The sequence below is a fragment of the Glycine soja genome, chromosome 6, assembly GCF_004193775.1.
Source record: "Glycine soja cultivar W05 chromosome 6, ASM419377v2, whole genome shotgun sequence".
Classification (NCBI taxonomy): domain Eukaryota; kingdom Viridiplantae; phylum Streptophyta; class Magnoliopsida; order Fabales; family Fabaceae; genus Glycine; species Glycine soja.
In genome coordinates, this window is record NC_041007.1 from 10,698,886 (window position 1) to 10,715,512 (window position 16,627).

Consider the following 16,627-nt stretch of genomic DNA (forward strand, 5'->3'; position numbering starts at 1 on the left):
AAAAAAATATTTACTTATAATTGTTCATAAATATAATTATGATTAAATTTTATTCTAAGATTATATATTTAATTAAAAAAACCAAATTTTATATTTTAATCTTAATAATTCATATAAAGTTTAATCATTTGTATTTGTTTCTCTTATTTTCTTGTGTAAAAATAGCCTTTTCGCTCATGTGATTAATTAGTTTAATTATTTACGCACTGACTAATGATTAGAGGATAACTCAGTTTCATAACTCGAGAAATTAAAGTTGAATTTATAACTTTGATTAAAACTTTTATATCTATTTTCACCCCCCAAAAAATTTTACTCTTGACTTAAAAAAAACCCTACATACTCCATTTACATTATAAAAGTTTTACATTATAATAATTATTTAAAAATTACATGTAAAATAATTTCTAATCATCAGGAAAAATTTACATGCAATAAATTAACCTTCACATTTGACAATGTAAACTGTGGAACTTGGATCCCATTTTATTTCCTCCTCCTATTTAGATTCTCTTTCTCCCACACAAAGCGATTACGGTTACTACCAATCTGTCTCTCTCAATCTCATGTACACACTCTGAGAGGCTCTGTCCAGTCCTCACACCATCCTCTCTTTCTGAGTTTCTGTCTTTCTTCATCTGAATTCACACTTTCTCGGACCAAACACCTCTTTCTCATGAATCTCAAATATGCCAAGTAAAGGCCAAACACCAACATTGGCCTCTGCACCAGGTACTCACGCATGTTTTTCATAACATAACCCCATTTTCTCTTCTCTTCGTTGCTTCCCACGTAACGTAGCGTGTCGTAGGATGTTTTTGGTTGGTCGAATGAGACTTGAGATGGTTACAATTCACCTTTTGAGGTTCTGACATGTCTGATTTTGTAATGCATATGATTGTGGTGGCGGATTAAGAAGCAGATTCTTTCCTCGACGATGGGGAAGAAAGGAGGGAGCTGGTTCTCGTCGGTGAAGAAAGTTTTCAAGTCTTCTTCTAAGGACTCGCCGGTGCCGGAGAAGAAGGTGATCCCTTCCCCTGTTTTTGGAAAATTATTTGCTAATCTTACATTTTTTTTAATTTTAATTTCATTCTTTTTTCTTCTTCTTTTGATTCTTCTAAACTAGTTTTTTTCTGAATTAGGATTTTCCATTTTCATTGGAGTTCCATAAACATAATGAAATTCTTGCCTTGACTTGTCTTTCTTTCTTTCTTTCTTTTTTTTTTTAGTCATTTACCATTCCAGTAAATACGCTTTTTCATGGTTTGAAGATTTCCAAAATAGATTTTAATCTATTCCTTTTAAGATTATGTTTCACTGTTAAATCATATTTTTTTATAATTTAATTAGAATGAGTAATATTGTAAAGATTTTTTATAATGTTATCTGACTACAAATTGTGATACTCTCCATAGCATTATTTGAAGACTAATTCAAGGCATAAATTTTTGTACGATGAAATTGACTTTCTAAAAATGTTTTTTTTTTCAAATCAATTTTTTTATCATCTTATGGGCAAAACTAAACTGATTAACCTTGAAGAATATTGAGCCTGCATCAATTAGTGCGAGATTCTTTTAACTTGCTAGATAAATTGTGTTAAATACTCGAATGAGTTTCATAGACAGTTAGTTTTATCTTACTGCACCATGATTATTTCTAAGATTAGTTCTGGTATAAGAAAGAAAATAGTTAACCTTGGAGGGACAGGATATTCTAACTAGGTCGACGACTTAATAGTATATATTATGATCATTAATACCGAATTCAGCTCCAAGTTATCGAACTAGTCACGAGCCATGATCATGACCTTTTACTCAATCCCCAACAAACCTTAAGAAAACAGAAATTGCTTATAACTGCAGCGTAATTAATGCTATCACTTCATTCTACCATACACATTGAAGGCTAATAGCTCCTCCGTTAGGATAGTAAAAGTAAAGTGGACTTCTTAGTTGTTGTTTTTGTTGTCTTTTGTGCTGCCACATAAAAAGGATGAGCGACCTGATCCTTAGGACCATCGACCCAACAATACAGTGTGTAATTATGTGTACATGGTCCCCTATCATGTGAACATGTATATCAAATAATTTTACTAGTATTTGTGTCACATAGTTATCATACCACCCACCCCATCACATCATTCATCTCCATCATCATGTGCTTCCCACGTAAGATCTCAATCATGTTAAAACAAAACGCATTCCGTGTTGATGTTGTTTTTTTAGTCCTTGTGATTTTCCCAAATGAGTGCTAATTAGAGTTTGATGGATGTTGGTATTTCACTATTTCCACTTTCAGAAAGAGAACAAGGAAGAGCAGTGGCAGCAGCATGTGGCGCCAGAGGAGGTTTCTGTGGAGCATTTTCCTGCAGAGAGTTCTCCAGATGTTATCAATGAAGGAAGTGCCACGTCGTCAACACCAGTGACTGAAGATAGAAACCATGCCGTTGCCTTTGCAGCAGCAACTGCCGCTGCCGCCGAGGCGGCGGTGGCAGCTGCTCAAGCAGCTGCTAGAGTTGTAAGATTGGCGGGTTATGGACGCCAGCCGAAGGAAGAAAGAGCTGCAATACTCATTCAATCATACTACAGAGGCTACCTTGTATGTCCCTCCTTTGTCTTTCTCTTACAATATTGGGGTTTGTCTTTTTTTTTTTTATCAACAAAAATGTTAGTTATTAGTATTATTAGTTTTTATTAGTAAGAAAATTTGAATTTGCGATTTCTCTCCTCTTTTCTTCTCCATTTATCATTAAACCGATCTTATATGTCGCATGCAAGATTGAAGTAATTATTTCTTGTCTTCTTCGGTTGAAGTTGTTGTTAGTTGTTTAATATCACAGTATAACGGTGTAACATATTTTAGTTCATTTGGTTTGGTATGAACCATAAATATGCCACCCACTCTCAAAGTTTTAGAGTTACTTTTATTATGAATGAATGACACTTGCATATAGTACTATATGCGACCCCTTCGTCTTTAAACATTGAAGTTCACATTGATTTATTATACATATGGTAAACTTATGGGGAAAATAATTTAATTCATTGTGTACGGAGTAGCAGAAAACTAACCAGAAGAACACAAAATTAGGTTGTGATAATAAAGGGGGTAATCTGCAAGATTAGAAATTCTTGCATGACTAGCTATAATACTTGTATAAAGTTCAGAATAATATTAAAGGTTAAATATATGTATTTTTTTTCTGTAAGGTAATATTTTTTTATTTTTGTCTTTTGTAAGTTTATTTTTTTTAATTTTAGTTCCATAAATTAACATTTTTTTTTAATTTTATATAAGTCATGTAAATTTTTTTTTTTATTTATAGTCCTTGTAAATTTGTGGTTTTAATTTCAATTTTTTTTTTAAGATTCTAATATTTTTATTTATAATTTTTATATTTATACTTAAAAGGATTAAATTAAAATTGAAAAAACGTAAATTTAGAAGAAGTAAAAATAAGAAAACATCTTATAATGATCAAAATTAAAAAAACATAAACTTACATTACACTAAAATTTTAAAAAATAAACTTATGACCAAAAATTAAAAAAAATACACTAATTTACATAAACTAAAAATATATTTAAATCTAATATTAAGATAAGTTGAGCACAGAATTATTCCCTTAATGATTGTGTAAGCTTTTTGATTGATTGTGTCTAACTTGAAGTAAGGCAAATTTGATATGGTATAGAGTACGTGTTGAATTGTGTAGGCTCGACGTGCATTGCGTGCTTTGAAGGGATTGGTGAGGCTGCAAGCGCTAGTGAGGGGACATAATGTGCGAAAGCAAGCTCAGATGACAATGCGATGCATGCATGCATTGGTTCGAGTGCAGGCAAGAGTAAGAGCTCGCAGACTGGAGTTGACTGAGGAGAAGCTTCAGAGAAGAGTTGAGGAACAACATGAATGTCCTAAGCAGTTTTTGAGCCCCATCAAAATGTTAGATATGGATGCTTCCCAGCACATTAAGGAAAACCATTATTTCAGGAAACATGAAGCTGTAATGAAAAGGGAGAGAGCTCTTGCTTACGCTTTCAACTGCCAGGTATTCTTTTTTGTCCAACCTTCATTCAAACCCACATGCACCAAAAATTATCATAAGTTTTTGATAAATCACTATTTTTCTTTTTCTTCAATGGATAAAGTCATAACTATTTAATTTACCAAAGAACGAAAGTTTTGATTTAGTTAGGTGTTAACTTATTATTTAATGATAAATTAATTATTGAACTTTTTAATTTATTGACAAAATTAAATAATCATGTACATTTAAGCACATAGTATTTTTTTTTATAAATTTAAGATTAAATCATGTACATTATTATCACTATTTCACACTATTAAGGAGAAAAATGTTCATTTACTTTTATGTTTTTCAATAACTTATGAGAGAAAAATTAGTAGTTGAGAGCATGATAATAGTTCCTCTACATGCAAAATGCATTGGAATGATAATTGCATATTATTTCATTGTCCTATATACATTTTAATTGTTGATCATTTTGTGTGCAGCGGCAGCTGAAGCAATACATGCACATAGACCCAAATGGTGATGATATAGGATGCTACAACACTGAGCGTGAAAGACCACAATTGGATTGGAACTGGTTGGAACGTTGGATGTCATCACAACAATCACCCAACTTAAGACCACGTGAGACCCTTTATAGGACTCTTGCTAATGCTACCACTGATGACATGTCTGAAGAAAAGACAGTTGAAATGGACATGGCTGCTAACATGGGCTTCATGAACCAAGAATCTTATGACACAAGCCCAATTTCTAATAGGTACCACCAGCGCCAGCATAGTGCAGGTATACCTAGCTACATGGCCCCAACCCTGTCTGCAAAGGCCAAGGTTAGGAGTCAAGGGCCTCAAGGCCCGTTTAAGCAACGTGGTTCACCTGGGCCTCACTGGAACTCATCCACCAGGAGAAGTTCTGCTATTGGGCTAGGCTGTGACTCATCTAGCTCCGGTGGGCCCACTTCAGCCCATGTCTCCCCGAGAAGCCCAAACCCAAAAATTAATGAGATTCGTCTCCAATCTAGACGGATTTCAGGTGGCAGCCCAGATAATGTTCACATTGAGGATTGGGCCCTTCCCCTTGGAGCCACCAATGGCTGGCCTTGACTTGATTAATTTATGGTTGGCCTTTGACTTCATTAATTAATTTATTTTTCTATATATCATAATCATAATAATAGCATGCGTTTGTATGGTCTGAACTTCGGTCGTTGACATGCAATGGTTCTTACTATAATATGTCGTGGTGTCGACTGTCGAGTCATGAACAACAATATCTGAGATTGTATACCCCTTTCCTCCTTAAACACACCAAAAAAAGTGAGATCGTAATGTCTAGGAACCCCATTTTATGTTCTGTTTGGCATGTAAGAAAATGTTTGGTTTTTTGTTTTTTTTTCTAAAGAAAATTAATATTTGTTTGAGTGTTTCTTTTCATTGAAAAATGCACAATTTTTATTTGTCATAAAAATAAAATATACAAATTTAATAGCGTGCTTAAGTTCACATCTTGAATGTGATTTTTCATATCTTGTGTAATTAATATCTTCACTCTTAGCGTCCCAAACATAATTCTTTCTTCTGTTTAAACACGCTGTAAATTAAAAAAAAATCAATAATATCATTACAATATTAGAAATAAGATTTTGTATTAAATACGATTGAACAAAAAATACAAATTATAACACAATTAATAAATAATTGGATTTTTTAAGTATATTGATAATTATACGGGGTTCAATTTTTTGTTCATGAAGAAGATTTTATTGAAAGAGACAAAATTTATTTAGTAATCTCTAAGTTTTGATGATTAGTTTCATAACTTACAACTACATGAATACCTTGTTGCAAAAAAAAAAATGTTTTAAAGAACAACCTACAAAAGAACTATTCAGATTGAAATCAATAAAATATAAGAAGGTAAATTGGATTATGATTTCAAAGGATTTTATTTTATGAAAAGTGTTGTGATATTTAATCAAGATTTTTAAATGATATAAATAAACTCGTGGTATTCAATGAAGACTTTTAAGATTTTTCAAGCAGTATAACAAAATTTGATGATTTCAATTAGGATTTTTTTATAACTTAAAGTCTTTTGGTATTAAAAAATATATAAATTTCAATGGATATTATTTTGGAACAAAAAAAATATGAAATATACTCCTTCCTCTTCTCTTTTTTGTTTGTTTTCTAAATTAAATTAATATTTGTCTTATGTGTCAATGTTAATTATGTTTTTTTTATATTAACTATGTTCATTACCCACTCGACGCAATGTTTTCATGATTGTCACCCTTAATTTTATCTTACCCATAACTCAGTAATCCTTTTACAAATTTTTTACCATCATCACTCCCTTTTAGTATAAGTTTATTATTGCATTTCATTTAAACATGTAATTGAATTTGTATTATAGTAATTAAAAAAAATCAAAAAATTAGCGTATAATTTTAAATATGTTGTTTAAATCCAAAAGTAAGAATGAGAATATGCCATTGTAAGAAGTATTGGTATAGGAAACCCTAAAGCTAGAAATAGTTTAGCTATTAAAAGATTAAAAAAATTATATTGATTTTTTTTATTCAAATCTCATATTTTTTTCTTATTTTTTCATCAACTTTTATAATTTTAAATGTGTTTTTAAAAATTCATAGAGTCTTTTTAAATCTTATAAATTCATAAAATATTTTTAAATTCTTCAAATATTTATGATATAAATCCATTAAAATTTAAATTATTATAAAAAAATTATAAAAAAAAATTTAATAAATCATAATATTCTCACACAGTCTTTAAAATCTATGAGATTTTTTATACCAAAATAATCATTTAAAATCCTAATGGAATAACGTTACATTGCGATATGTCCAAAAATAAAAAATATCTCTAATCGTTTTCCTTCACACAAAAAATATCGTTAATCTTGGTTATATGAGTTTTGGCGCTTATTCAGGATCTAACGCATGGTATTCGTACGTTTTTCTCTTTCCAAATCTAACTTCCACCTTACAATACATGTCATGTGAACTCGTGAAGTGTGCAGTGTTTGGTGCTTCTTTTTGTTCTCCTCTTTCCTTTTTTGGTTCACGATTCCTTCCCTCCTCATGGAGTCTCTGGAACTTGTTCCTCTTCTTCTTCTTCATCCTCGCGCATCACCACCACCACAATCAATAAGGCAACCTCGTTTCCCTTCTCTTCTCAATAGAAAAACTAGAAATGCCAACTTGCGATCATTTTCCGCTAACCTTCAAGGCGGCGGTGGCGGCGCTACTTCACAAGGCGGTCCCTTCTCTTTCGAAGACCAAACCTCTCACCACAAAGACGATAGAGCTCTCCTCATTGCCAGAGAAACCGACGATTTTGGCTATCTCGTTGGCTTTCGCTTGCTTCCTGACTCTGGTTTCATACCTTTCTTAATTCATTTTTCATTTCACTGACTGGCATGCATTTGAAAATCTCACTAGGCTTATTCAGTTATTCTAATTCCTCCTTTTTCATTGAATTGAAAATATGGTGTACTATTTTTATGTTATGATTACAATTAGAGAATAGTGTTGCATCCATCATGTTTTAGAGGATGTTATATATTTTTTGGTCTTGAAGAGTTGATCAAAGTGTCGTCACAGGTCTCGAAGAGTTGATGAGTGTGTCACACACAATAACTGAGGAAGATTCTAGTAGCGATGAGGTTGAAAAACCTGAGATTGAAGATACAGAAGAAGAGGGAGCTAAGACTAGAGTGTCCCATAACATTGTTTTCGTGACTTCTGAAGCGGCACCATATTCGAAGACCGGTGGCCTTGCTGATGTTTGTGGCTCTTTACCGATAGCACTCGCGGGCCGTGGACACCGTGTCATGGTTGTCACGCCGAGATACATTCATGGTACCCCTGAGGATCTCAAGTTTGCCGGGGCAGTTGATCTTGATCAATCCACCAAAGTGTTTTGCTTTGGAGGTGCTCAAGAAATTGGCTTTTACCATGAGTATAGGGAAGGAGTTGATTGGGTATGAACTTTAGATTTTTTTTGGTTTTAGGCTTTTGTTACTCTAGAGTTGTTCAAAACCATTTGGTTTCTTACTTCATAAGATATACTTTGTTTCTTCGTGGATGATGCTTGGTGCTGCCTTGTTGTTTTAGGTATTTGTGGACCATCCCTCATTCCATAGACCAGGGAATCCGTATGGAGACACGTTTGGGACTTTTGGGGATAATCAGGTATATTCTTGTTAATTCTAGCTTTGATGCTAGATCAGTGTTATACATTCATGAATAATGATAAACTTTCTTTCTCATTTGGTTTTACAGTTTCGGTTCACTTTACTTTGCCATGCAGCATGTGAAGCCCCATTGGTGCTTCCATTGGGAGGGTTTACTTATGGAGAAAAATGTTTATTCCTTGCTAATGATTGGCATGCCAGCCTAGTTCCAATGTATGCATACCTACCTTTATCCACCCTTTTTTTGCAAATGAAGAAATACAATGTGTTTTTCCCCCGGTTCTTTATCAAAATAAAGGAGCAAATACATTTGCTTTAGTAAAGACTATCTTTCTTCAAATGGCTCCCCAAGAGTCCTGTAATTTTTTTTTTGGCAACTATATAATTAGAGAGAATTATGCTCTCCTCTCATATAGATGCTTCTATTGCTCTACCTTCCCCCGAGAGATTAAGACTTGTCATACTTTAATCCATTCAATTGTAATGTAAACAAACTTCTCAAGGACAATTTTTCCCTCTTTGAGATCCTCAACATCATCAAAAATCGATGGTAGGGATGTTTAAAACTTCATTTCATCTTATAAAAACCTAAAATCGTTTGTAATTAGCTGTTTGTGCTACTGAAAGTTGCACAGAAAAGAAAATGTCCCTAGAAAATAAGAAGTTTGTTTACATTAAAATGAACTAAAGTGTAGCTTATTTTGTCTCTTAGGGGAAAAAAGTAAAAAATTTAAAATTTGGGGTGTGGGCAATGTAGTCTAAGCATATCCCAACGGAGATCAGTGTAATTTACCCATTTAGTTATTATTAGGCATCATTATGTCATGTGGATTTTCACATTTTTAAGTTTCATTTTGAGGTTCTTGTCTGAGTTGATATTATTGTTTCACTGAGGATGAGAACTAGTACTTTGATTGTGGTGCAGACTTTTGGCAGCGAAGTATCGTCCACATGGGGTATATAAGGATGCACGTAGTATTTTGGTGATACATAATATAGCACACCAGGTAAGTTAATTCATTTTCATTTCATTTTATTTTGTTGATGTTACTAAGAGCAGCGCAAAACATCATGCTTTAATCTGTTTCTTAAAATGAGATTTCAAACATCAACAACAAAAGTACTTAACAAGTGTCTCTATGAGTTCTATTTTATACTTTCCATCCAGATGCCTTCAGCTTGGCTGCCTCTTATCAGTGATTCTTAAGTCACGTTCTAGAAATTAGACAGATAGATTCTGAAAGGCCTATAATAACAAGTACATTGTTAAAAAGTGAAAATTATTACTTTTATCTTTAAGTTTATACCAACAGCCAAGCACAATCCCATTTGGTGTGATTTATTTTAGACTTCATTAATATGTAATATACTGTTGTGTTGGTGGTTGTCACATTGAAATGAACAATTTGAACATGATTGTGGCTGTGCATGCATATCAAAGATTCTAATCTGTGTTAGTGAACACTCTTGGAAAATGATGTAGTCTTTGATCTGTAATGCTACAGCTATGGTCCATAATGCTTTGTTAAATATAATGTCTATTGATATTAATTCAAGAAGTTTATAACATAATTAAGGACTCTGGATGAGACTGTGTGAGCAATAACCTACAGAATTAGTTGTTGTAAATTCTTAGATGGTGTACCTCACATCTTTATGTTGTTGAGTCTTTTTATATCAGCAAAGAAGCTGATTAAATTATATGTTAGGGAGTGGAACCTGCAATTACATATAGCAATTTGGGGCTACCTCCAGAATGGTATGGAGCACTGGGATGGGTGTTCCCTACGTGGGCAAGGACACATGCTCTTGACACGGGAGAAGCTGTCAACTTTCTAAAAGGTGCTGTTGTTACATCTGACCGGATTGTTACAGTAAGCAAGGTCATAATACTGCAAACTAAATATTCTACTTCCTTCTGTTTTATTGTGTCAAATATTGGGTATTTCTTTGTTTCTCGGTATCCTTTCTGTTCCTCATATTGGACACTAATTTTAAAATGTTGTTAATCACTCAGAACATAAAACTTTTCATCACTATGATAGTATGATATCATAATAAATTAAAATTTTTGTAGAAGACTAGTGACTTGTATTTACTATGTAATGATATGCAATGCATAAAGATCTGCCTCTCTTTTTCAGGGCTATTCCTGGGAGATAACAACTAGTGAAGGTGGATGTGGTCTACATGATTTATTAAGCAGTCGAAAAAGTATTCTCAGTGGTATGTTTTTAATTTTTTTATATATTTCTTCTTCTTAAAGCATACAGTTTGATGCTCATCCTATCAAAGATTTATTTATGACTGATATTTTGGTGTTGATAACATGTGGTTTATACTCCTAAAGCAACTGTAAATCTTCTAGCAATATTCAAGCCTGGGTGAAATAATTATCTTCGGTGCAAATGCGTATCTCCAATAAAGTTTCAGATTATATGTTTTACATTTAAGCTTGATGTTGTTGTTGGACATTGACACCCATAAAAGTAGCTTTATTTCAATGTAAACTTACTAAAACTAATCAACAGGGGGATTAACAAATTTTTCTATTCTTGTTACACCAGTACCTTGTGATCTTCTCAATTTAACAGTCAGTGCATATCTTAAGTATTTCTTTTACTCTGTTGTGAATCAAATCCTATTTGAAAGCAATATTTCATGTTTACTGGATTTGATGGCAAATAACTAGTATCACAAATTTGATACAATAATGAGGCTAGAAGTCTTCTAATGAATTGATTAGAAGACTTCATATCTGTATATCTAATTGCAAGATTTTTCCCCCATAAAAAAATGCATAGAACCCTGTCCAACTTTCAATTTTCTGCAACACCGCAGCTAACTTTTTATTAATTGTTATTTTAGAGTGACTAATTTTAACAGACCTTAGTTTCTACACCCCGAAATTAATTTGATGATTTAATCATTGGTGTTAGGATCATTCAAGTATAATACCATGTTTATTGCTTGGAAGGAATGAGAAAATAGAGACGAATTAAAACTTTTGAAATTTGAAAAATTCTATTGCTTGATTGAAGAAAAAGCAGAAAGAAAAGTTTAGAGGAAAGAAAATTCAAGAAGTAATTTTAAAAATTTTCTATCCTCATTATTTTTCATCTCATCAAAACACAGGGTAAGTGTGGCATTGGTGGCAAATCATTAACATAAAATAGACAAAATGAGGGGCAGAAAGGGGAAATGGGCTAGAGTTAAGGGGGCTTCAATTCATTTTCCGTTTTGTTTTGCCATCAACCAGTATTGTTCAGATAACTTCTTGCTAGTCAATTAGGTAATGCATTTGGATAAAATGCTAACGCTGCTTTGGCTAGTCAATTAGGTAATGTATTTGCTTGGAATTCTTGACTGGTGTCATAGAATCTGTTGTATTGATACTGGTCTGTATTTTGAATAGAAAATTGTTGAAAGTCCCTTTAATTGTTAGAATAACATCCCAATTCGATTTCACAAATTCACTACTTCAGTAGAAAAGAAATTGTTAGTTTTCAAGCACTAAAACTTTCGATGCTTCTCGTCATTATTTGTTTCCTCATGATGCTGCCTTATGCTATCAGGTACAAGTAGTTGTGACTTGTGAGTCAACGAATGTGAATTTGAACGCAAAACAAAAAACTAATTCTTTACTGAATGATGTGCCTTGATGCTCAAACTTGTAACAATTTTATTATTGACTAGGGATCACAAATGGAATTGATGTCACTGAATGGGACCCGTCATGTGATAAACATATTGCTTCCAACTATTCTGCTGATGACCTTTCGGGGAAGGTTGCTTTACACTTTTTCCCTTTATCAACCTTCCTTTGTATCTCATAAGCTGAAATTGTCTTATTGTAATCGTATGTAATGTACAGGCCGAATGCAAGATTTCGTTGCAGAAGGAATTGGGTCTTCCAGTGAGGCCTGATTGTCCAATGGTAAGTTTGTTATCTGCAATGCAAAATTCTGCTCACTCTTTCTGTTATTGACTTTGGCCGAAACTTGTAGATTGGATTCATTGGAAGACTGGACTACCAGAAAGGTATTGACCTGATTCGGTTGGCAATGCCAGAGCTCATGGAAGCTGATGTTCAGTTTGTAAGTGATTTTGTATATGTGTTCTATAAACAGATGATGTTTCAATCACAAATTAAATCCCTGGCCTATCCAAAAAAAAAAAAACTAATTAAATCCCTGGACATGGTGGTGTCAAAATGTAGGCTGTGTTTACTGGTAGGGTATAAAATATATCTTGAGACGTTGCAGAATATACCTGCTAAATAAATTTTAAACAACTTGATACTTGCCATAAAAAAATCATGTGATTGATCATTCTTCAGATGTAACCTCCTTGTATGAATAATTGCATTTGAGAGTAATTGAAGCCTCTTAAATTGTAATTGATGGATGTAAGTATAACTTCTGAGTTCTGAGGAGTGTGTTGTATATTTGTGACCCTCCTCCATGGCTAGTTATTTTCCTTATTTTTTTCCAGGTTATGCTAGGTTCAGGAAACCCTATTTATGAAGACTGGATGAGAGCAACAGAATCAGCTTATAAAGATAAATTTCGGGGTTGGGTGGGATTCAATGTTCCAATATCTCATAAAATAACTGCAGGGTAATCCAAAATTTATGAATAGGACACTTGCAGTTCATTCAAAATTTCCTTACTATATCTACATCAATTATGCTTCTTACTGTATTCCTGGTATGGTCAGCTGTGATATACTGTTAATGCCATCTGCATTTGAGCCCTGCGGACTGAATCAGTTGTATGCAATGAGATATGGAACTATACCTGTAGTTCATGAAACTGGGGGGCTAAGAGTAAGTCAATAAAATATAAACAATTGACTAGTTCAACATGATTTCTTTGCCTTGATATGCCTTTCTCTTTGTACAGGATACTGTTCATAATTATAATCCCTATACTGAAGAAAGCAAAGCTGAAAGCACTGGGTATGTTGTCCATGAGCTTTGATTTATTATTCTTCAATTATCCAATTACCATATTTTCTTAATAAACTTTACAGCACTTTGGTCCAAGTGAAATTAACATAGTTATAGCATAATAAAAAAAATGGAACCTATGTAATAAGCATGCCTCTTATTTTAATTTCTTGCTGTGAATCACGGCAGTTAGAGATTTCCTATTGCTGATTACTAAGTATAATATAGTGATTAGAAATAATTTAAATTTGTAAAAGAAAGTAAGCTTAATATAGTGATCAGAAAAACTCCCATAAGCCTGTACATGCCTGGATAAAATGTGACGGCATGTAACTTTGCCCATTATAAATATACTTTAAAAGAACAGATTAGGTGGTCACAACTGTCAACTGGAATTGTTGTAGGAAAAAAATAATATCGTTAACAAAAAGCAGGGCCATCTATTCAAACTTAGTTTTCTGAAGGCTTAAATATGTCTCTGTCCCTCAAATTTTAAGTCACTGTTGTTTTTTGTCCCTTAAATTTAAATGTATTATTTTAGGCCCTCAATTCCGAAAAATGTACTTTTTAGTCCTTCTATGTTTTTTTTTTCTCTTTCTGACATATTTAAGTGAAGTATAAACTAATTAGCTTTCTAAATCTATTGAATTGCTTCCTGCTATGTTTTTTTTCTGACACGGTCAGAGATAACTTTACAACCCCATAATACAAGATGAATATGCTCATTATATATTGTTTGAAATTATTTTGAACTTCACTGACAGGTGGACATTTTCTCCACTGACAAAGGATAGCATGTTAGCGGTAAGCTTGATTTCTTGTCCAGGCAAATTCATTGTTTTTCATACTTTGACAGCATCTTAATATTTTAATCTAGATGATTCTATGTTATTTGTCTTTTGCAAATTCATATGGGGTTTTCTTTTGCCTTGTCGATTATCAAAAGGTTATGTTAAGAAGAGAGAGAAAGAAAGACATGAGATGAATTATGTTTGAATTAGACAGTAAAGCATATATTTATATTATAGGAGTCATAAATACAAGGGTAATTGCACATAATTACAAGAACATACAGTTACTCGAATTAACATATATACATAACATATAATCTGTCCTATTTACATAAATACTATAATTAAATTACTTTTCTAACAGTTGTAATATAAGTTTGTAGTTGTGAGAGCTCTCATTGTCTTCCTTTTCCTTTTGTCTATGGGGGAAGGGGGCCATCTTTAGACGGAAAGCAAGCTGTATAATATGGGTAATCATAATTTCTATCAAAACCTATATATTCTTGTCTGAACTCATTGGGGGTGCTACCCTTTGGTCTACTGACAATCATGGCATGCTTGGTCTAGTTTAATATGGCTGATGAAATGGTTCTTGGTAGGGATCATTAATCTCTAATTGGCATTGCTATCATTGGGTTGGCTTTTTAAATCTTGAGTTGGCCTCTAGATGTTAAAAACAGCCACATCAAGTTACTAAAACAGTAAAACATCAATGAATCTGTTTCAATCTCATTTCATACAGTCTATGGTGGACTAACATGTTGGAATGTGGAACTATTGGCTAACTTTCTCATTTTCATGATGTTCCGACTACAATGTTTCAACTCTTTTGTCATCGTGATGTTAACTTTTTTTTATTAATTTTGACAGGCTCTAAGATATGCCATTCAAACATATAATGAACACAAGCCTTCTTGGGAGGGGTTGATGATAAGAGGCATGACAAGAGATTACACATGGGTAAATGCTGCCACTCAGTACGAGCAAGTCATTGAGTGGGCATTCACCGACCCTCCCTATTGCTGAAAGCTGAAATGAAGTTTGCATAAAAGATGATCTACGCAAGATTTTCTTTCAATATACTCAGGCTGCTTAAGGAGATTATCATGTTCATAATCATGGCTTAGTGATAACAGAAAGGAGGCAATTTTTTCTTTGGTCGCTTGAGTCTCCCAGCTTGGTGTAATTTTATTAAGAAACACAATTTATTTTAGGAATGCACACACACACACACACACACATATATATATATATATATATATATATCTCACCCGTCTTGAGCCTGTACTCTTTTGATGATATGATAGGGTACATAAACTCAGCTAGGAGGTCCTCGTGAAATTTCTTTACACAGATTGAAACTCCACTTTGTAACTATGCCAATAATATTATTAAATGCTATTAGAAGCTTTTTTTACCGTACAAAGGGCAAATGGATAATCAATTGTGATGCATAGTTATTGCTTTTTGTACTGGAAAAGAGTTCTAGAACTGGTCATGTGCCACATTCGGATTTCTTAAAAATCCATAGCTGTTTATTAGCATGGGTTAAAACTTAAAAAGTATGAAAAATGACCGACACAATTTGCAAGATGCGTCAATCTTTGTCTTGTGCATGCATCTCTTTGATATCCAGAGCCAGTGACTGACCCACCCACTTTTGCGTTAGATTGTTAAGGCAACTCCCTGGTGGCCTGCAACCTAGTAATTTTTCGGTTACTTTTGTCTAATTCATTTGGCGATTAAGGTATACTTTTTGATAGAATATATCCTTCAAAAGGAGTAAAGAATTTTAAGTTTAATGAAATATTATATCGAATACTAGTTTTATAACTGGTCTAAATAACAGAAACTTGTGGGGGAAGGACTCAAAGGAGGATACATTACAGTCTTAGGAGTCAAGTGCTATAATTTATGATGGTTATTCAACAATATAGAAATATGAAATTTTTTTAGAATTACTTATGTAGGATAAGAGGTTTTTAATATAATATGTTGCAGTAAAATAAATATAATGTGCTATTTTTTGTTGAATTATCGTTTAAAAAAAACATATAAAGTACAGGTTCTTTGACTCATATAAAAAATATAACATAATGTTAGTTTTATTTTATTTCTTTTAAATATAGTTCTTAATTATAATTTAATTTAATTTAAAAAATTATTTTTTTAAGATCAAGGTGTTAATTTGTTAGTGAAAATGCCTACGATCTCTCACTCCCTTTCATCCATTCAATCATCAAATAAACCTTATAATTCCTAATTTAATTTAACAATTCATTCAAAAAAATTATGGAACATCTCAATGTGTTTCATTTTTGTTAGACTTGATTTTCTTAACTGAGTATATCTTCTAAAGTTATCCTTTTTTTATTTATTTTAAATAGAATTTAATATTATTTTAAAAAATAATTAAAAAATCCTTCTATCACACTATAAATTATTTATTAGAAACTTAAAATATAATATACATATATAAAAATATGTATTTACTATGAATTACAATTCTATAAAAATAAATGTTTATCCTCCAAGTTATACAAACTAAAATATTAGTTAGTTATAAATAAATAAAGCTAACAAAATGAAAAAAGTGAAATCACTTTTCTTATACTAGTAGTAATTTTAAAA

General features: G+C 32.5%; 2 protein-coding genes across 4 annotated transcripts; both read left to right on the forward strand.

Moving 5' to 3' along the window:
- Positions 1 to 485: 485 nt before the first annotated feature.
- LOC114415556 (protein IQ-DOMAIN 1-like) lies at positions 486 to 5,463 on the forward strand. Of its 3 annotated transcripts, none has more exons than XM_028380311.1 (5): positions 486 to 732; positions 917 to 1,024; positions 2,302 to 2,601; positions 3,719 to 4,051; positions 4,519 to 5,463. In XM_028380311.1, exons 2-5 carry the CDS (start codon positions 938 to 940, stop codon positions 5,137 to 5,139), a joined length of 1,341 nt encoding a protein of 446 aa, XP_028236112.1. In that variant the 5' UTR covers positions 486 to 732; positions 917 to 937; the 3' UTR covers positions 5,140 to 5,463. The 3 variants fall into 3 exon arrangements, with proteins under 3 accessions (XP_028236112.1, XP_028236114.1, XP_028236115.1); XM_028380313.1 differs by having other exon boundaries at positions 920 to 1,024; XM_028380314.1 differs by having other exon boundaries at positions 923 to 1,024.
- A 1,535-nt stretch (positions 5,464 to 6,998) lies between these two features.
- On the forward strand, positions 6,999 to 15,452 carry LOC114415558 (soluble starch synthase 1, chloroplastic/amyloplastic-like). The gene is made up of 15 exons (XM_028380319.1): positions 6,999 to 7,434; positions 7,662 to 8,041; positions 8,175 to 8,252; positions 8,343 to 8,467; positions 9,180 to 9,261; positions 9,964 to 10,137; positions 10,399 to 10,480; positions 11,951 to 12,042; positions 12,129 to 12,191; positions 12,262 to 12,351; positions 12,749 to 12,873; positions 12,974 to 13,082; positions 13,159 to 13,214; positions 13,970 to 14,009; positions 14,867 to 15,452. Exons 1-15 carry the CDS (start codon positions 7,140 to 7,142, stop codon positions 15,020 to 15,022), a joined length of 1,947 nt encoding a protein of 648 aa, XP_028236120.1. The 5' UTR covers positions 6,999 to 7,139; the 3' UTR covers positions 15,023 to 15,452.
- Positions 15,453 to 16,627: the final 1,175 nt, after the last annotated feature.

Excerpts from the sequence above, each read along its gene's own strand:
- LOC114415558 (XM_028380319.1), top strand. The coding sequence starts at position 7,140 with ATGGAGTCTCTGGAACTTGTTCCTCTTCTTCTTCTTCATCCTCGCGCA. Across the intron at positions 8,253-8,342 it reads GGACTTTTGGGGATAATCAG|TTTCGGTTCACTTTACTTTG; the intron begins GTATATTCTTGT and ends TTGGTTTTACAG. Across the intron at positions 8,468-9,179 it reads CATGCCAGCCTAGTTCCAAT|ACTTTTGGCAGCGAAGTATC; the intron begins GTATGCATACCT and ends ATTGTGGTGCAG.
- LOC114415556 (XM_028380311.1), top strand. The coding sequence starts at position 938 with ATGGGGAAGAAAGGAGGGAGCTGGTTCTCGTCGGTGAAGAAAGTTTTC. Across the intron at positions 1,025-2,301 it reads CGCCGGTGCCGGAGAAGAAG|AAAGAGAACAAGGAAGAGCA; the intron begins GTGATCCCTTCC and ends TTCCACTTTCAG. Across the intron at positions 4,052-4,518 it reads CTTACGCTTTCAACTGCCAG|CGGCAGCTGAAGCAATACAT; the intron begins GTATTCTTTTTT and ends TTTTGTGTGCAG.